The 22,110-nt window shown below is 42.9% G+C and overlaps 1 protein-coding gene across 1 annotated transcript in view; it reads right to left on the bottom strand.

The window, feature by feature from the left end:
- The window catches only part of LOC142310926 (uncharacterized), a 375,823-nt gene that overhangs the window by 128,343 nt on the left and 225,370 nt on the right, over positions 1–22,110 (bottom strand). The window contains exons 15-18 of the mRNA XM_075348804.1: positions 14,301–14,430; positions 11,823–11,871; positions 8,639–8,740; positions 4,256–4,375 (exon numbers count right to left, since the gene is read on the bottom strand). Coding sequence (XP_075204919.1) covers positions 4,256–4,375; positions 8,639–8,740; positions 11,823–11,871; positions 14,301–14,430 — 401 coding nt within the window. The remainder of the gene's footprint in view (positions 1–4,255; positions 4,376–8,638; positions 8,741–11,822; positions 11,872–14,300; positions 14,431–22,110) is intronic.

Below are 22,110 nucleotides of genomic sequence, written 5' to 3'. Positions count from 1 at the left end.
CAACAGCGACGTTGCAGGGAAGGTAAGTATGTGTGACGAGTGTAAGCGATGTTGTGCGCCACGGGCAGCGATTTGCCCATGACGCACAACCGACGAGGGCGGGTACGCTCGCTAGCGATATCGGTACCGATATCACAGCGTGTAAAGTACCCTTAAGCCTAAAAACTGGTCACATTTACTTCTTTCGTCAATTAAGCCTACTAATTTCAGTTCTTGGACAGAAAATGCCTTAGGGTATGTGCGCACGTTGCTTTTTACCTGCTTTTTACCTGCTTTTTTGCTGCTTTTTCTTCTGCGCTGTTTAATGCCAAAATGGATGTGTTCTTCTATTCAAGCAAAGTCTATGGGAATTTGGGTTTCTTGTTCACACTATGTTGTTCAAAATGCTGCCTTTTTGAGGCAGAACTTTGGTCAAAAACTCAGCTTTTCAAAGAAGCAACATGTCAATTGTTTTTGCCATTTGGGTTTTGCACTGCAAAGCTGAGTTTTTGACCAAAGTTCTGCCACAAAAAGGCAGCATTTTGAACAACATAGTGTGAACAAGAAACCCAAATTCCCATAGACTTTGCTTGAATAGAAGAACACATCCATTTTGGCATTAAACAGCGCAGAAGAAAAAGCAGCAAAAAAGCAGGTAAAAAGCAGGTAAAAAGCAACGTGCGCACATACCCTTAGAGTGAAACAGTTTGCTGCCATGGATCCTGTTCATTTCATCTACCTGTTCTATTTTTTAAGGCACATTATCCGGATGGACCAGGATCCGACCACTGTTAACTATCAGTGTGTTGTAACCTTACAATCCAACTGCTAGTGCAGCGCCCCAGAGGTGAGCCTAAATAAGAGGCTTACGCTCTCTTCAATCAAATGGTAAATTATGCAGTTGCTATAATTCACCTGCTTTATGCATTTATGCATGCACAGTCAAGCACAATTAATGTCTGTGAACCATATGGAAGCCAGCAAGTGAGGGAATCTAGTGCTATAAAAGAGTAATTCCTGGGAAAACACCGTACACAGCACAGAATCGTAACTGGAGAGGGAAGGGCAGTGAACCTCACAGTTTTGTTGTTGAGGTCCAAAAAATATCTATTGACTCAGCTCAGTTATAGCATGGAAGTCTCACAATTAGGGCTAAGCCACACGGCGAGAAAAACAGTGCGAGTGGAGTGCGATAAAACATCGCATTCCCCTCGGACCAATTCTAGCCTGTGTGACAGCACACATGAGCGATTATTTTCTCAGCCCTAATCGGACTGAGAAAACAATCGCAGCATGCTGCGATTGTAAGCTGAGTCTCTTTCTCTCGCACCCATTCAAGTGAATGGGGCGAGAGAAAAATCGCACTGCACTCGCGGTACACCGGTGTACTGCTAGTGCAGTGCGAGAATGGCAATAGCCGGCTACGCAGTAGAGAGGGAGAGAAATCCCTCCCTCCCCTCCTGAGTGCCGGCCCGCCCCCCGCAGCTGAGGTCTGCTCGCACGAACGGACCTCAGTTGCAAGGACACAGGCATGACACTCGGCTCTGCTGTACTGCCAGCACGAGCCGAGTGTCATGCAAGTGGATCGCAGTAGTGCCCGTGTGGCCCCAGCCTTAGGGTGCATTCAGACAACTGTATAAATTTGGCCGAGATCAGACTGGCCAGGGCTCTCCTGACCAGAGCGTGACAGCTCTATAGAAATATATAACGCTATCACCGTCGGGTCAGGAGAGCCACAGCTAGTCTGTGCATTGCAGTCTGATCTCGGTCCATTTATATGGTCGTCTGGGTGCAACCTTAGAATTTGGTTGTGATATTGTAAAATCAAAACCAAATTGGTAATGAAAAAGTGGGGGAAACTTTTGTTTCCCTTTGTTTAGATTCAATCCTATTTGTGACTTGACCTAACCCTTATTCTTACCGTAGCTTGACGCCAGTATGGGGCCACAGCCTCCATGAAGTGTTGACTATTTCTGGTATGAAATATAACCTCATAAATAGATTTACCAAAGACTGATTTGCACTTTTTAATGGACAACTTTAACTAGTCTTACTTTAAAATGAATCTGTCACTCTTTTGAGTTCTTTTAGCTATTGATATGGGCATACAGGCAGCATAGACGTGAAATTAGCCATAACTGTATGCCTCCTGAATGATGGGTCGTTTGACAAAAATCATCTTTTATATTTTCAATCTTCCAGGCTATTGGGCGTGCGCTGCCTGGAAGATAAGCCTGCCTCTGGTCTTCATCATATATCTTCCCACAATCGCATACAAGATTTCTCCCGCACCTCCCCCATACTCTGGAATGCTCTACTCCAGCTACCGTGGAAAGCTTCAAAAGGAACCTGAAGACCCACCTCTTCTGAGAAAAGTACAACCTACAATAATCCTCAGACCAGTACATCACTGCACAACCAGCTTTACCCTTAGCTACCATATCCTCACCCATCCCCTGTCGAGTATGCGCCCACGCCGGCAGGGTCCTCTCTCCTCCTGTACCAATCTGTGCCTTGTATTGTCCATGATTATTGTACTTAATTATATGTATACCTTTTTCCCTTGTAAAGTGCCATGGAATAAATGGCACTATAATAAATAATAATAATAATAATAATAATACAGGATCCCTTCTCTTCCCTGGTGTCCCTGTGACTTCACGTGTGCGGCTGTAAATCTCGCGCCTGCACTTTATGCCTGGTGTCTCTACACTGCACTGTTTCGTCCTTCTGTGTATACACTCTTCAATTTTGCTGTGTGCAGGCACCGGAGAGTCACTGCTAGAGTCCCTTCACAGTACAGGGTAGAGATGGCAGGCAAATTGCGCATGTGCAAGATTTCCTGCTGCGCATCTGACTTTGCAGGGACTCTGAAGACAGGAGGAGGAAGAATCCAGTAAAATGAAGACTGGACACAGCCTTATCTGCTGGGCAGCACACGCACACATTGGGAAGACACAAGCTATAAAATTTGATTTTTAGAAAACAACCCCTTATCCAGGTGGCATACAGGTATGGCTAATTTCACCTCTAGGCTACCTGTATGTCCATATTAACAACTAAAAAAACCTCAAAAGGGTGACAGAGTCCCTTTCAAGCTTTCCTAGGATGTAACAACAAATCCTAGAAAGTACACAACATGATTTTAAGACATTGTCCCAATTGGTACATACATTTGTTGGTAATGTTATCACATCAACACAGACACAAGCCTTTCATATTATAATAAATGCAACTAAAAAAAACAAAAAAGCAAAAAAAAACTAAATCTAAATATTTTTTGAGGTGTTTTGCTATCAGAATGGCCATTCTCATACCTGCCCAGTATCCACGTCACGGCAACCTCATTGTACTGTCCATTTGACTGACCGTGATTCCAGGCCCCCTCCCCATTAGCCAAACGTGTTTTTATCCTTTAATGGTGGGTCTCACTTTTCCCAAATATATGTGGTTTTTAAACCATGAAATAGATAGTAATATAGAGTAGGGCCCAGTACAATGAGGTTGCCATGACGTGGCTACTGGGCAGGTATGAGAATGGTCATTCTGATATGCAAAACACGTCAAAAAATATTTAGAATTTTTTTTTTCTTTTTTGTTTTTTTTTTAGTTGCAAGATTTGGCCAGTAAGGGGTACTTTGCACACTACGACATCGCAGCTGCGATGTCGGTGGGGTCAAATCGAAAGTGACGCACATCCGGCGTCGATGTCAACATCGGAGTATGTGAATTGTTTTTACTACGATTAACGAGCACAAAAGTGTCGAAATTGTATGATCGGTGTAGTGTCGGGTATTTCCATAATGTCGCTGCAGCGACAGGTAGGATATTGTTCCTTGTTCCTGCGGCAGCACACATCGCTGTGTATGAAGCCGCAGGAGCGAGAAACATCATCTTACCTGCATCCCGGCTGCAATGAGGAAGGAAGGAGGTGGGCGGGATGTTTACGTCCTCTGCTTCTATTGGCCGCCTGCAGTGTGACGTCGCTGTGACGCTGCACGACCCACCCCCTTAGGAAGGAGGCGGGTCGCCGGCCAGAGCGACGTCGCAGGGCAGGTAAGTGCATGTGAAGCTGCCGTAGCGATAATGTTCGCTATGGCAGCTATCACAAGATATCGTATGTGCGACGGGGGCGAGGACTATCGCGCTTGGCATCGCTGCAATCAGCTTGCGATGTCGTAGTGTGCAAAGTACCCCTCAGTCTTTCTTTTTTGTCTATATATTATAATAAATGTTTTAAAGTTAAATTGTTAGCTTTAGGAAAGTGTGAACTTACCAGGGTCATCATCATGTCCACCGGGCTTACTTTGTTCGGATTCATCCTGTACAGCAGTTTCTTTACCAGCTCAAATGTTGGCCTCTGTGCTGGGTTTTGACTTCGACACCGTCTGATCAGCTGCAGAACAAATTAGATAAAGTAGAAATCCAGAGTCTTTTCTGTGCTAGAATTGTATCAATAGCAAATCCACAGTACAGATATATTACCGCAGCCATGTGTAGAGGGAACTGTCTGCTCCCGTAGTGCTGAGATAGGTCACCTTGGATTAACTTAATGCACATGCATAAAGTGATCTGAGTATTAGACAGCACAAGTGCTTCCCAACTGTGGCCTTCTGTTTTCTTATTTCTTTTTTTTCTTTTGCAATTCTGTTACTTTCTGCCTTGTTCTGCTGTATTGTATTTTGTTATATAGTTATATTTTTATCTGTATGTCTTTCATTTTTTGATCAGTAATACTGGATAAGATAGATGTTTCCTTTTGATTATAAAATATATTGACTTCGTAATATTGTATTTGGGCATGTTAAAGGGCTTGTCCACTACTCGAACAGCCCTTTCTCAATCAACATGTTTGCCCCCGGTAAAATAACAATGCTCATACTCATCGCTGGTGCTAGCCGCTTACTTCCTCTTGATGTTTGATACATCCGAAGGCTGGGAAAGTGAATCCAGCAATGATTGTTATGAGACTTGTGTGACATATGAGGCCTAGGAGAGCGAGTGCTGACACTGCTGGAACTGCGCAACACTGATGGTGAATATAACTGTTGTTATTTTAATGGTTAAACACATGATGATTGAGACAGGGTTCTTGATGTAGTGGACAAACCCTTTAAATAAATTAAATGTGTGACTTAAAAGGAATCTATCAAAAAGATCAACCCACCAAATTGGCAGATATTGATATGCAAATCCTAAGACACCTTTATATCTGCTATCTGTTGCTGCATGGCGGAATAATTTGAATTTTAATTAATATGCAAACAAGGTATGGTAGCTCACTTAAAGGGATTTTCCCATGAACAAAGTTAATTTTCAAAGTTAATTTTAATCCATAGATCTTATAATAATAATTTATACAATTGCATGTATTTTAAAAAAAATGTTCCTGTGCTGAGATAATCTTTCAGATTTGTCCCTGCTATGTGCTGTGTAATGGCCATATCTGACCATACACAGACATGGTCTGATCATACCACATCTCCTGGGCTGGGAAGGAAGCAAGAGAGAGTATACCGACATTACAGGATCGTATCTGATTCTTTTTTTTTTAGGTAATGCATTTCCCTGCCTGTTTTAAAAAATATTTGACCTCATAGAAAGAATAATTTGCGATCCTGTGCTGTAATGTCTGTATAATTTATTATTCCTCCTCGGTCCAAGAGATGGGATATGAGTAGATTGTGTTCCATGCATGGTCAGAAACAGCTATTATACAATACATAGCAGGGTCACATATACAATTGAAACCAGAAGTTTACATACACTATCTAAAAACACACATCTGCATGTTTTTCTCACTATCTAACAGGAAAGGAGAATAAACCTTTTCCGTTTTAGGTCAATTAGGAACCAAAATTATTTATATTTGCCAAATGACAGAATAATGTTTTAAGGCATTTTTATTACTTTCTCTAAAGTCAAAAGTTTACATACACTAAAGGGGGCTTTACACGTTAGCGATATCGCTAGCAATTTCTAGCGATAGCGAGCGTGTAAGTACCCGCCCCCGTCGCGCATGCAATTGTTTGTGATTGCTGCCGTAGCGAACATTATCGCTACGCAGTGTCACACATACCTGGTCGGCGGCGTCGCTGTGACTGCCGAACAATCCCTCCTTCAAGGGGGAGGGACGTTCGGCATCACAGCGACATCACCGCAACGTCACTAAGCGGCCGGCCAATGAAAGCGGAGGGGCGGAGCTGAGCGTGATGTAAACATCCCGCCCACCTCTTCCTTCTGCATTGCGGCCGGCGGCATGTAAGGAGACGGTCCTCGCTCATGCGGTGTCACACATAGCGATGTGTGCTGCCGCATGAGTGATGAACCACAACGCTAAACAACCCTTACCGATTTTTGAGTTTGGGACGACCTCTCCATGGTGAACGATTTTCACCATTTTTGAGGTCGCCTAAGGTCGCTGGTAAGTATTACACACTGCGATATCGTTAATGACGCCGGATGTGCGTCACTAACAGCTTGACCCCGACGATAAAACATTAACAATATCGTATCGTGTAAAGCCCCCTTAAGAGTACTATGCCTATAAACAATATGGGACAGCCTATATTATGATGTCATGTCTATGGAAGCGTTGGATAGATATAATGACAACATATGAGTTAATTAGAGACACACCTCTGGATGTATTTTAATGCACACCTGAAACACACTGCTTCTTTGTGTAGTATCAAAAGTCAAAAGAAATCAGCCAAGATCTCAGGAAGAAAATTGTGGACTTGCACAAGTCTGGTTCATCCTTGGGTGCAATTTTCAGATATATGAAGGTGCCTCATTCATCTGTACAAACAATTATATGCAAGTAAAAACAAGATGAGAATGTTCAGCCATTATACCACTTAGGAAAGGGATGAGTTCTGTGTACCAGAGATGAACGTTCTTTGGTCAGACATGTGCATATCAACCCAAGAACAAAAGCAAAAGACCTTGTGAAGATGCTGGTGGAAGCTGGTAAGATTATGTCATTATCAACAGTGAAACGAGTACTGTATCAACATGGGCTGAAAGGGCCCTCTGCCAGGAAGAAGCCATTACTCCAAAAGAAACATAAAAAGCCAGATTAATGTTTGCAAATATGCAGAGGAACAAAGATCTTAATTTTTGGAAACATGGTCTGTGGTCTGACGAAACTAAAACTAAACTGTTTGGCCATAATGACCATCATTATGTTTGGAGGAAAACAGGAGAAGCTTTGAAGCCTAAGAACACCATCCCAACTGTGAAACACAGGGGTAGCAGCATCATGTTGTGAGGTTGTTTTGCTGCAGGAGGGACTGGTGCATGTCAAAAAATAGATGGCATCATGAGGAAAGAAGATTATGTAACATCTCAAAACTTCAGCCAGGAACTTAATGCTTGGGCGGAAATGGGTCTTCCAAATGGACAATGATCCGAAGCATACTGCCAAACTGGTTATAAAGTGGTTTAAGGATTACAAAGTCAATGTTTTGGAGTGGCCATCAGTAAACCCTGATCTGAATCATATTGAAAATTTATGTGCAAAGCTGAAAGGCCAGGTGCGAGCAAGGTGACCTACAAACATGGCTCAGCTACACCAGTTCTGTCAAGAGGAATGGCCCAAATTCCTACCAACTATTGTGAGAAGCTTGTGGAAGGAGATCCAAAATGTTTCACCCAAGTCATACAATTTAAGGGCAATGGTACCAAATACTAATGAAATGTATGTAAACTTTTGACTTTGCAGAAAGTAATAAAATGCCTTAGGACATTTTCTCTCACATTATGCTGGCATTTAGGAACTATAAATGAATTTGGTAATCCTAATTGACCTTAAGCGGGAGAGGTTTATTCTGATTTCATGTCAGATAGTGAGAAAAACATGTAGATATGTTTTTTAGATAGCGTCTGTAAACGTCTGGTTTCAACTGTATAACTATCTCAGCACAGGAAAAACATTTTTTAAAATACATTTAATTGTATTAATTATTACTATTCTAAGATTTATTGATTAAAAATAAACTTTAAAATTAATGTCATTTGTGGGTAAACCCCTTTAAGTAGCCTTTTTCTCCCCATTTTTTTCCTACCAGCAGCCTCTTTAGCCTAACTGATAGCTCACTGTCTGATTGATGTCAGACACCAAACAAAGGAATCAGACAGTGAGCTATCAATCAATGAAGAAAACACAAGAAAGCCAGCACTAAATGTGCACTACTGCACTAAAAATTCCAAACTGTACTTATTAAAATTTGAGATTTTTGGCAATCAATCAATCATGCTCAATAGTCACAAAAACAATCTTAACAAGACTCATTTGCACTTGTTGAAAAAGTGTAATTATTGTACCTCTGTCTCATTACGATTGGTGGAAAAATTATACTGTATCATTGACTCACTACTAGTTCGGACCAGAGATATGACAATACTGCAGTCAATCAAGCAGAAGTGCACTGCCCCTCCAGCAAGCAGGACAACAGAAGGCAGGGGAGCAGTGTACTCCTGATTGAGAAGACGTGGCTACCTCTTTAAGACACAAAGCATTGTCCTAAGATGTTTTATGTCGTATGCATTTCCCTACTATACACAATAGATACATTACTGGTTGCCATTCATTTACAGTGAGCTTTGTTTAAGCGGTTGAGCTTCTGCTTCATTTGCTATGATTTTACTGACTTACATCAACGTATTCGGATGGGCATGGACAGGCATTGTCAGCTTTGCCTTTAATTAACTCTGGTAGAGGGAGGCAGCAATATTCTGCAGAACTGGTATCATCTTTCTATATAACAAAGTGACATAAGAAATAGACAAATCAGGATGACAGATTAGAACCACAGCACAACAAAACTGCTGGTCAACAAGTGCCCTATTCCTCTAGATGGGAAACATCAGAAGCTAGATTCAATAAAGAAAGACTCACGCTCCTAGAATTACCATGAAGGTCTATTCACATAATCCCTATTATCTTGTGAACATACCTGGATAAAGAAATATAGATATTTTCCTTATAAAATAAATAAAACTACTTGTCTGCACTTTTGTCTTTATAAAGATATAGATTAGTTGCTAGGCGAAATACTATACATATAAATCCTCTATATCCTCTAAATTTAGCCATTTTAATTACTCTATTATAATAATATGCTATAACACTACTCATTCTTTGGTGTAACTATCCAAACCTTGCCATCTAATGTATTACACATAATATGCAATATTTGTATCAAGAAGCTTTTTTTGTTTCTTTGTAAATCTAGCATCTAAATTAAGGTCAGCCATTCTTCTCAACTCATTCCCTATAAGATTAATTTAAAGGGAACCTGTTATGTAAAAAACACTTTAATCCTGCAGATATGGTGTTATTTTGCAGCTTAATAGCATTCTGCCACACTGAGAGATCCACTCCATAAAGGAAATTAACTTTATTCCTCCTGGCAGCCTTGGGCTTTCAGTCATAGGGGCACAGCGATTTCAGCATTGCATCAGTACAGAGCCAGCTATCAGTCAGTGCTGGGCGTGTAGGTACAGCCACCACTCACTATGCACAGATCAGTAACTGAAACCCTGCTGGCCGCGCCCCTATGACTGAAAGCCGGGAGGAAAAAAGTTAATTTCCTTTTGAGTGTGGACCTCTCAGTGTGTCGGTCGTACAACATCAGAACGTTACTAACCTGCAGGTTAACCCTATATCTGTACGTAAATAGTATTTACATGACACATTCTCTTTAATATGTCTCTATTTTTATCTACACAAAGATTCAAGACAGTCAACAACCATATATTTTTACATAATCATGTTGATTCATTTCTAACAACCCCTTCATTTTGCCTAGCTTTTGTTATTCTTAAAGGAGTTGCAAGCCCTACGCCCAATCAGCACTGGCTTCTCTTTCACCGCCTTCAAAAGAATAAGTAACCAAGAGGAAGTGGGAGATGCAGCTGGCCTCTAACCTCCTGTTGGTGACTTATTTGTCTGAAAGTGGGGACAGTTCAGCCGGTGGTGACTGAGCTCAGTGTTAACGTTACAACCTCTCATGAGCCCAGGGTGAGCGAGTGTCGACACTGCTGGAACAGGGCCGACATGGGAGTTGAGTGTAAGTTTTTTTATTTTAATGGGGACAAACATGGGGAATGAAAAGGGGTTGTTCAAGTAGTGAACAATCCCTTTGAAAGTGAATTGGTCAAGTGTCGGAACAACAGGCAGCAATAAACAGGGGTAGACATATGTCACTGGAGACATCTATGATTTGAGGCTCACTCAGACATCTATGCACATTGGTCCGATATCGGTCTGCACTGCATGGACTGGCATGAATACATGAAATTGTGACACTCAAGTTGGGAGAGTGGAGTTGAGTACATGCTTTAATGGTCCATGCTCGGACCATCGTGCAGAAGTCTGAATGAGCCCCTAGTCTGAAATCTTGTGGTGTTCCAGAGAAAACATAGAATAAGAATGCACTGGAAGAGGAGAAAAGTTATGTGGGTTGGTTACTATGGGCTTCTTTCGACACTGGATTGACAGGTCTCTTCCTATTTGAGCATAGTACAGATGTCTCCAATTATGGAGTTTGTCCTTGATTTTTCTGCTTGTGGTTCGGAACCATGAATCTCTATAAGCAGTGCGGTCTAAGAGGTGCTACCAACCACTTTAGAATTTTTATAAGGGCATTTTCTTCATAGACATTTAGGCATATCCACAGCTTGATTAGGAGATAAGAGCAGGTCCATCCTCTCCTGCGTTCATAAACATTCATGATGGGAAATGCAATTTAATTCCTAAGTATTAGTACGCGGAGGTTTTCATGGAAATGGTTTACCCAACACTACTATGAGAACAATTACTATAATAACCGCATAGGAAATTGTCTGCAGTCTATTTATATTCTACGCCACAACAATATCGATTATCTGCGGAGAAACATTTCCCACGTTTGATAACCTACTTTACCCAGCAGAACGGATTCACTTCACGATTGCTACAACACCACACGTTCTAAGCTAAAGAATGATTTTACCGGCTGGATTAACCCTGTAAATTGCATCTGGATCACTTAACTTTTCCACTAGCAAATAATAGCAGGGCATCTTCTATGCTTTAACATGTGGCAATTTGATGCCGTTCTTTTATGTAGTTTTTGTAGCCAATGTCAGACGTCAGTGATAAAATGAAGGATTTCTTGTGTTTGTTTGTTTTTTTTTATTTTAGACACCTTATTTTATAGCTTTGAATTGACATGTGAAAGCCACCTTAATATTGCCAGGTCACTTAAAAGAGAACTCGAATTTTGTACAAAATTGTGCAGCGCATGGTGAGAGCCACATATACAAAGAGCAGGAAACCATATGCACATTACAAGAAGCAGCTAGCAGAAGACTCAACTTTGGTGGTGACTGGAGAACATATTAAATCAACCATCAATAAATGTAAAATCATGTATTCAACATATCCTATGGAAATACCTAAATAAGATAATTTAGTACTACCACAAACAGATAAGTCAAAGTTCACATGACTTCTTCAATAAACATTTGAGCCTCAATTAATTGAGACCGCTGTTTATCCAACCAATTTTAATGAGGAGGCGTGCTGCTGTCTGACTCGATTGATCAAGAAGCTCATGCCTCTTAATGAATCCGGCGAGTCTGAAAAGTGGTGTGCCATGTGCGCCGCAACACTAATCTTACTCCAGTCAGGGACTAGAGTAGTATTTGTGGTGTATCGAACCCTTGGTTGATGTCTTCGAAAGATCTCTCAATTAATATATTTCTATGATGCACATAGTCAATGACCCATCTCAACTGACACTCCAACACCATATATTTATATTAAAAAATAAACGATGAATCATATTTCTTACCGAAGCAGGATCATTTCTGATTGCTATTTCCAGCAGAATAACTGCATAACTGAAAAGTAAATTGGAAAATGTTTTCATTATTACAATAAGAATTTGCATTCATTTTTCCAGTTTGGAAGTGTCTAAGCCAATAGCAGCTGTCCAGCATTAATTCTTACTTCCCATACTATATGCTTGCAGATGTAGAAAAAAACAAACACAACTACATTCAATCTCCTCAATTTCAGCATTGCCACTCTGCTGCTGTTCTGAGCTTCATAACAATGTGCATTGGTGATGTCAGGACTACATCGCAGTGTGTCAAACACCCGGCAGCAGCAGAGAGGCAGCACTGGACTTGGGGAGGTTGAGTATTGTGGTGTTTGCTATTTTTTGACATCTGTAAGACTACAAGGAAATAAAATGAATCCCAGACAACCCATTTAAAGAGAACCTCTCACGTAAAAAAAATGCAATTAACCTGCAGATATGGGGTTTATCTGCAGGTTAATAGTGTTCAGAACTTGCCAGGTGCCTGCACTTTGAATCCTGCTGCTGGGAGGGAATTAACTTTATTCCCCATGGCAGCATTCGGTTTGAAGTCGTCGGGGCAGCTCCTATACCTGTACCTACGCCCCTCTGCACTCTACAGCAGCCTCCTCTAATGCTTAGCAAGGTGTTGATTAGTGCGAAGGGGCGCAGGTACAGGAGGGGGGCATGGCTACATCCACAACTCTTAACACACAGCGTGGTGACAGAACCTGTATTGGCACCACCCCAATGTCTTAAATCTGAATGCTGCTGGGGGGAATAAAGTTATTTTCCTTCCGGCAGTGTGGTTCGAATTGCTGAAGCCAGGCAGGTTCGGAATGCTATTACTCTGCAGATTAACTCCATATCTGCAAGTTAATAGGGTTTTTTCACATGACAGGTCTTAACCCCTTTACGACCTATGACATACCGGTACGTCATAGGTCGTTTCACTCCCTTTGATGAGTTTGCATGTTTCCCTGCACATGTCCTCTGATCTGAGCAGCTGACATGTGGCTCCAACAGGCGTGGGTAGCTTGGAGATCAACTTGTCTCGGTTAACTAGTTAAATCTCTGACAGCAGGATTTGATGTGTGCTGTCATGGAGCGTGTCATTGCACTCCCCCATCGGCGGACCTGTGACGTGATCACAGAGTGCCAATGGATTGCCATGACAGCCGGGAATCAGCTGATGACCTCTATCACTGTCATAATGTAGTTCCTGCGAACGCTGGCTGAGTGCCGGCATTCACAAAAGATCGCGAGGCTGGAGCCACGCTCTGTGCAGCACAAGCGATCAGATCACAGCTTTGAATCCTCTAACAAGACTAGTAAAAACAAAAGAAAGTGTTAAAAAAAACAAGTTTTTAAACATATGAAAAAATAAAAAAAAAAAAAACAGTTCAAATCACCTCTCTTTTGCCACATTGAAAATAAAATAAAAAACACATATTTGCTATCGCTGCGTCAGAAATGCCCGATTAATCAAAATAGAAAATCAATTAACCTGATGGGTACACGGTGTAACAAGAAAAATAAATAAAAGGAACAGAATTATGTTTTTGTGGTTATCATAAACGTACAATAAAATGCAATAACAGGTGACCAAAACGTTGCATCTACACAAACATGGTATTATTAAAAAACATCAGCTCAGGATGCAAAAAAATAAGCCATCACTGAGCCCCAGATCCCAAGAAATAAGTACCCTACGGGTCTTGGAAAATAGCGACAAAAGCGCAATTCTTTTTTTTTTTTTTTTACAAATTTCGGCATATTTTTCATAGCTAAAGTGAAAAAAGAAACTATACGTTTGGTATCTCAAACTTGGACTGACCTGGGGAATCATACTGCTAGGTCAGTTTTACCATATAGTGGACTCGGTAAATTAAAAAAAAAAAAACAACAATTGTGGAATTGCACTTTCTTTGAAATTTCACTGCACTTGGAACTTTTTGGCTGTTTTGCAGCACATTATGGGGCAGAATGAATGGTGTCATTCACAAGTACAACTCATCCCGCAAAAAACAAGCCCTCATATGGCTATATTAGCAGAAAAATAAAAAAATATGGCTCCTAGAAGAAAGGCAGGAAAAAATGAAGACGTAATATGGAAAAATTGTCAGGTGGTGAAGGGGTTAAACATTTAGAAGTCAAAATGAATTACTAGCTAGTAAGTAACCACTTTGTTCTAGGGTAGATCACAATTGGGAATTCTTCTATATTTTTCTGAAAACATAGCCACAATAAATACACTAATATCGACAATATATGTCTAGAATAATATATGCACCCAGTACCTATATAATGACCTGTTACTAAATATACTCAGACCCTAAATCAGGAATCAGTACCAAATGAATAAAGAAACCTGGAAGATCTGCCAGCTCCGGCAAAAGTACAGCAAAACGTACAGAAATAGAAGGTACACATTTGTTCCAACCTCTCACAATTAACAAGATGCTATACCTGCACATATCGGCAGCTGCAGAAGACACGGACTGAGTCTCTGGTGGTATGTGCGTCTGAGCAGGATGATCTCGATGGCCATTATAATCATCCACTGAAACTGGCTTGCGGAAGAAGTCCAAACCATAGTCTGAAAGGATACAAATGTATATAGATGATTGGAGATAATTGGATAGGGTCTGAAAAAATCATACCAAGGGTTAATGCAATGTACAAAAAAAATACAAAGTTTGGGTACACTGACAAATTTGTAGCAAAAAGGTGACAGAAAAAGACAAAATGTCTTCTTTATAGCAACAATTTGACTGTGAAAGATGTGTACTATTTTTACTTAAGTGTAAAAAAACTAATAATACTATGTAGTTTTCTATTAAATACTTTATATAATTCATAATGTGCATAGGACCTGGCTGAGAGAAGATTCTTAAATCCTCACCTTACAGGCTGTCACGCTACCGGTCCGACCGCGCCGCCCACCACCCGTAGCTCCAACTCCTTGGGTCCCCGCTCCCCCCTGAGCCCACTCTCCTGCTACCTTGTCCATACCTTTTCCCTGTCGGTCCCGGCTCCGCGCCGCACACTCACTGCAGACACCTGTGCCCCAGCGTCCTGCCTTTCCTGTGGTCTCAGCTCTGACTTCCGGGTTGCGGGCCTCACACATGCACACTAGAGGGCACACGCGTGAACTCACCTAGACTTAAAGGGCCAGCACAGCTGTCTGGGATTTGACTACTAATTAACCTTGGGTATTTAAGACTTCCTATTTCCCATGGCCAGTGCTTGTTCAACGCGTCCCTGCAGCTTGTCTCTTGTACCAGTTGGTCAGGTCCCTCTATGCCTTTGCTTTTTGTAACTCTGTCTCTGCTTGCAGATCCTGAGTACCGTCCTGAGCACACATTTCAGCCTGATCCCGTTAACCTGCACCAGTCTCCACTCCTGGACCTCAGCCTGATCCCTGTGACCTGCACCAGTCTTCGGTTCTGGACTTCTGCCTGATCCCGTTAACCTGTACCTGGTCCAGATCGGATCCTGCATCCAGTGACTCTTGCTGATCCCAGCTTCTGTGCATCTAGGCCCTCTGTGGTTACGCCCGACAGTCCCTGTATATGGGTTCGCTCGAGGAGGCGTCGCATGGGAGTCCGGTGCACGGTCTAGTGGGTCCACTCCCAGGACTATCCTTACACAGGCTAAGGATATTAGATGAAGTGATTTAAAGGAATATGTCAGCAGGTTTTTGCTGTCTAATCTGAGAGCAGCATAGCATGCAAACAGTGACCATGATTCCTGAGATATCACTAACTGATTGATGTAGTTTTTATAGAATCCCAACACAATCAATGTTTTTATCAGCAGGACATTATAACTAAAGGACTAGCAAACCTGCTGCTATATAGTATTCCATATTCATGAGCTGTGTAAAACCCTGTTCCTACCACTGAGCGGCAGCTTTCTGCCTATGCACAGTGAACAGTTGTTGATGGATGGAATTATACAGAGTCCAGCATTCAGAAAACTGGTAAATCTACAGCATATAATCTGTGATCTTATTGAAATGTCAGCAAGCTGTAAGTGATACATCACTAGAATCATGTCTCTGCCCCTACATCATGCTGGTCTTAGATGGGTTAGCAAAAACTAGGACACATTCCCTTTAACCTCTTCACACTAAAGGTGGTGTCACACACAGCGACGGCGACAACGACGTCGCTGCTACGTCACCATTTTCTGTGACGTAGCAGCGACATCCTGTCGCAGTCGCTGTGTGTGACATCCAGCAACGACCTGGCCCCTGCTGTGAGGTCGCTGCTCGTTGCTGAATTTCCTGCTTCATTTTTTGCTCGTCGCTCTCCCACTGTGAAGCACACATCGCTGTGTGTGACAGCGAGAGAGCGACGAACTGAAGCGAGCAGGGAGCAGGAGCCGGCTTCTGGCAGCCTGCGGTAAGCTGTAACCAAGGTAAACATCGGGTAACGAAGGGAAGCCCTTTCCTTGGTTACCCGATATTTACCTTCGTTACCAGCGTCCGCCGCTCTCACGCTGCCTGTGCTGCCGGCTCCCTGCTCCCTGCATACGTACAGTAGCTGGAGTACACATCGGGTAAATAAGCAAGGGTTTGCTTATTAACCCGATGTGTACTCTGGCGTGCAGGGAGCCAGCGCTAAGTGGTGTGCGCTGGTAACCAATGTAAATATCGGGTAACCAAGCCCTTGGTTACCCGATATTTACCTTAGTTACCAAACACAGCACTGCTTCCACCCGTCGCTGCTGGATGAGGGCTAGTCACTGGTCGCTGGTGAGATCTGCCTGTTTGCCAGCTCACCAGCGACCATGTAACGACACAGCAGCGATCCTGATAAGGTCAGATCGCCCATCGTGATCGCTGCTGCGTCGCTATGTGTGAACCCAGCATAAAATACAAAAAGACAGTTTGCACTCTGATAATGCTAAAGTATGGAAACCATGAATGTGTGAACATGGACCTGCATTACTGCTAAGGAAAATCTGAGAAAAATGAGATATTTAGCATATATAAATGGCCATTTGTATATCTGCCAAGTTGCCCCTTCACGACATATCTCGTAACTGGGTCCCAAGGGCTATGTGCCCACGGGAGCTTGTTTGTGCGGATTTTGCCACGCAAAACCTGCGGATTTTTCTGGATTTTCCAGATAAATCCGCAGGTTTTAGCATGTACAGGCACTCCCCATGTTATCCTATGGGACATGGGGAGTGCTGTGTCCACGCTGCGGAAAGTGCGGCTGCCGAACATGCTGCGGATGTAGGCATCTGCATGTATAATTGCATGTCAATTATTCATGCAGAATTACCTGCGGATGTGCCGGCCCTCCGCTATGGGGATGAGAGGCCGAGACGTCCGCAGGTAAGCCGCGTGAATGTCCGCATGTTTCCTGCAGCTATTCCGCTGTAATCTAGCAGCTAAAAATAGCTGCAGACGCCGGCGGGCAGCTGCGGGAAACATGCACGTACGAGCGGCCGTGGGCACATAGCCTAACGCTATGCTGAAGCCTCTCTCTAGGTTAAAAACCTCCTGTGTATGAGCAAGTAGGAACCTGCTATATAGGATATATTTTGTATTATGTCATGTTCAGTTATGCACCTGTTCAGGTTGAGGAGTGCAGTCAGTCGTTTTTGTCTATATGAAGAGGGTCATACCTTCTGACCGTGCACCCTTCCCCCAGTTGCCACAGGTAATCTCATTCTATATAGCAGGTTCCTACGTGCCCATACACAGGAGGTTTTTAACCTAGAGAGAGGCTTCAGCATAGCGTTAGGGAGCCAGTTACGAGATATGCCGTGAAGGGGCAACTAGGCAGATATACAAATGGCCATTTCTATATGCTAAATATCTCATTTTTCTCAGATTTTCATTAGCAGTAATGCAGGTCCATGTTCACACATTCATGGTTTCCATATGGTTTCCATACTTTAGCATTGTCAGAGTGCAAACTGTCTTTTTTTGCATTTCATGTCATGTTCAGTTATGCACCTGTTCACACGTCAGGTTGAGGTGAACCCAGCATAAGCCTGTTTTCACCTTTTTGACCAGACCTAATTTTTCAAATCTGACCTACGTAACTTCATGTGGAAATAATTCTCTTTTCATGACATATTGTACTTTATGTTAATGGTAAATTTAGGTCGATATAATTTGCGTTCATTTATTAAAATGTTTTAAAATGTACTAAAATTTTGAAAAAATTGCAATTTTCAAACTTTTAATCTTTCGATTATTATACCCTGAAAACAGATGGTCAAACCACACAAAATAGATAATATATAACATTTACCACATGTCTACTTTATGTCAGTATTAGTGATGAGCGAACCTGAACTGTAAAGTTTGAGGTACACGCGGGACACCCACCGGTGTGTCTGGATGCAGTGATTGACAGTTCAGCTGTTCCATCTTGGGCAGAGACTTGCTGAGCTGTCAGTAGGGTGATAGACAGTTCAGCTGTCAAATCAGATGCAGAGGCGTGCTGAGCTGTCAGTATGGTGATCGACAGCTCAGCCATCCAGTTAGGTCTGGGGTGTCTGAGGTTTACTCATGTGTCTTCTGTTTGGAGTGATTACCTTGCTATTTAGCTATCTCTCTGCCTTCAATTACTGATAGCCATGGCTTTAGCTTGTTAGGGTCTTCGAGCCTTTGCTCAATCTGACTTATTGCTTACCTGACCTTGGACCTCACTTCTGACGATGTATTTGCCTAGCCCCTTTGACTTGATCCACTACCTTCCTGTAATTTTGACCTCGGACCTGTTACGTGACTCATCCACACAAGCCAACACTGGAGTCCTGAGCAGGCGCACTTTGATCTGCACTGAGCAGGGCAGATCAAAGTATTGCAATGCGCCTGTGTGGGACCTCAATTCCGGCTCGTGTGCATAACGTAGGACGCATCATGCACTCAGGCTTCTGAAGATGGACAAAGATGGCCGAAAGAGAAGGTGACAGTAGCAGAGAATGGAGACACCTATCAGACCAGTCTGCACCGCAATGCCCCTTAGGTGAGTATTATAAAGTGATTTTTCCATTCTACACAGCGGCATGGAATCTAATATACCGCACGTTAGAATGTGGTACATAAGAGCCCACTGGTGGTGGTCGCAGCTTATAGTTGCCAAATCTGGTGATAGGTTACTTTTAATTTATGGACAGACACTGAACCGCACAAAGTGTATGTGGGCAATGCAACACAAAACTGCCAAAAATTAGGAGAAGGGACTACCATGCACCCTGTATTACAGATAAGGAGGGCCTCATATGTATTCTGTTAAAAGTGTTAGCTAGTGAGACCTCTAGACTCCTAAAGCTTATGCACTATGTGCAAGACCTGCGAAAAATGAAGAGGGACTGAAAAAACCCTGAAAGATACATAGAGGAAGGCCTCAGAATACAATTTTTAATTATTAAGGAGTGGAACTCCTTGACTAGTAAAGCACATGGATTATGTGGAAGGGCTGCCGAAATTAGAAGGAAGGACTGCAATACACCCTAGACGACATGTACAGGAGGGCCTCAGAATACATTTTTTCCCAGTATTAAGGAGGGAGACTTCTAGACTAGTAAAGCACTATGTGCAAGGGCTGCCAAAATAGGAAGGGTCTGCAATACACCCTGAAAGACATGAAGAGGAAGGTCTCAGTATACATTTTCCCCATTATTAAGGAGTGAGACTCCTTGACTAGTAAAGCTTATGCACCATGTGCAAGTGTTGCTAAAAATTAAAAGGATGGACTGCATTATTAAGGAGTGAAACTTCTATACTAGTAAAGCCGATGCAGTGTGTGCAAGGAATGCAAAAAATTAGAAGGGACTGCTATCCCCCTGGTAAGACAGATAGAGAAGGGCCTCTGGATACATTTGTTTCCCATTATTAAGGAGTGAGACTCCTAGACTAGTAAAGCATATGCACTATGTGCAAGGGATGCGAAAAGTAGAAGGAGTGACTCGTGTAAGATAGCTCGTAGATGAGCATGTTTCTTGTGCTTCTGCAGAAGTTGCATTTCAAACTGACCCACAGCTTCAGCCTCTGCATCCACGATCCACTTCCCTGTCCTTTACTGCACACCTTGCACAAATTAAATTAGGTGGATGATATATGCCTACAAACTTTACGGTATTAATAGGGAATAGAATAGATGTACTGTAGCTCTGACAAGGGACTTTTGGTTTTAGGTTGAAGCAGCAAGGCCTGTAAGGCTCTAATCCCTGCCTATATGCCTACAATCCAAACCTATCCCTCCTTCAGCAGCTAGTCCTACAGTAAATGAATGTAAGAGCAGTATTAATAAGGAATAGGATATATGTAGCCCTAACATGGTACTTTTGTTATAGGTTGCAGCAGCAAGGACTGTAAGACTCTAATCCCTGTCTATAGGCCTGTAATCCAAACCTATCTCTCCTCCAGCAGCTAGCCCTACCATTAATGCAGGTAACAGCAGTATTAATAGGTAACAGAATAGATATAACCTTGACAAGGGACTTTTCATTTCAGGTTGCAGCAGCAAGGACTGTAAAGCGGGCTTTACACGCTACGAGATCACTACAGCGATCTCGTTGGGGGTCACGGATTTTGTGACGCACATCCGGCCGCTGTAGCGATCTCGTTGTGTGTGACTCCTAGGAGCGATTTTAGATCGTTGCAAAAACGTCCAAAATCGCTCCTCATTGACACGGGGGTCTATTCTCAAATATCGCTGCTGTCGCGTGGGCAAAGTTGATCCTTGTCCCTGCGGCAGCACACATCGCTACATGTGTCGCCGCAGCGACGACCAGGTAAGTGTGTGTGACGCTGCCGTAGCGATAATGTTCGCTGTGGCAGCGATCACCAAATATCAGCATAACGATAGGTGCGGGTGCTATCACGCTCGCCATCGCTAGCATCGGCTAGCGATGTCGCAGCATGTAAAGCCCGCTTAAGGCTGTAATTCCTGCCTATATCCCTATAATCCAAACCTATGCCACCTCTAGCAGCTAGCCCTACTGTGAATGCAGATAATAGCAGTTTGACACCAAGAAAGGATGGTTTTGGTTTTAGGTTGCAGCAGCAGTATAACTATAGAAGGACTTTCCAAGAAACCCTATATATATGACTGCTCTAATCTCGAACTATTCTTCCTCCAGCAGCTAGCCCTACTGGAAACTATAGAAGGACTTTCCAATTCTCTCTCTCTCTCTCTCCAAACCTATCCCTACTTCAGCAGCCAGTCCTACAGTAAATGCATGTAAGAGCAGTATAAATAAGGAAAAGGATATATGTAGCCCTGACATGGGACTTTTGGTTTTAGGTTGCAGCAGCAAGGACAGGAAGACTCTAATTCCTGCCTATATGCCTATAATCCAAACCTCTCTCTCCTCCGGCAGCTAGCCCTACAGTTTCTGCAGGTAACAGAAGTATTAATAGGAAATAGAATAGATGTAGCTTGGACAAGGGATTTTTTTTTTTGCTTTAGGTTGCAGCAGCATGGACTGTAAGGTTGTAATCTCTGCCTATATTATTGTAATCCAAAGCTATCCCTCCTCCGGCAGCTAGCTCTACAGTGAATGCAAGTAACAGTGGTTTGACTCCAAAAAAGTACAGTAATTAGCCCTTAAAAGGACTGTTGGTTTTAGGTTGCAGCAGAAGTATAATTATAAAAGGATTGTTTTGCAATAAAATCTGACTAAGGGGTACTTCACACACAGCGAGATCGCTACTGAGATCGCTGCTGAGTCACGGTTTTTGTGACGCAGCAGTGACCTCATTAGCGATCTCGCTGTGTGTGACACTGAGCAGCGATCTGGCCCCTGCTGTGAGATCGCTGCTCGTTACACACAGCCCTGGTTCGTTTTTTTATTGTTGCTCTCCCGCTGATAAGCACACATCGCTGTGTGTGACAGCGAGAGAGCAACAATCCTGAATGTGCAGGGAGCAGGAGCCGGCGTCTGACAGCCTGCGGTAAGCTGTAACCAAGGTAAACATCGGGTAACCAAGGTGGTTACCCGATATTTACCTTCGTTACCAGCCTCCGCAGCTCTCACGCTGCCAGTGCCGGCTCCTGCTCCCTGCACACGCTAAGCTAAGCGGTGTGCGCTGGTAACTAAGGTAAACATCGGTAACCATACCCGATGTTTACCTTAGTTACCAGTGTCCGCAGCTTCCAGACGCCGGCTCCGTGCAAGCGCAGCGTCACTGGGGGCTGGTCACTGGTTGCTGGTGAGATCTGCCTGTTTGACAGCTCACCAGCGACCATGTAGCGATGCAGCAGCGATCCTGACCAGGTCAGATCGCTGGTGGGATCGCTGC

Source organism: Anomaloglossus baeobatrachus, chromosome 1 (genome assembly GCF_048569485.1).
Source record: "Anomaloglossus baeobatrachus isolate aAnoBae1 chromosome 1, aAnoBae1.hap1, whole genome shotgun sequence".
Lineage (NCBI taxonomy): Eukaryota > Metazoa > Chordata > Amphibia > Anura > Aromobatidae > Anomaloglossus > Anomaloglossus baeobatrachus.
This window is presented reverse-complemented; position numbering and strand designations above follow the sequence as displayed.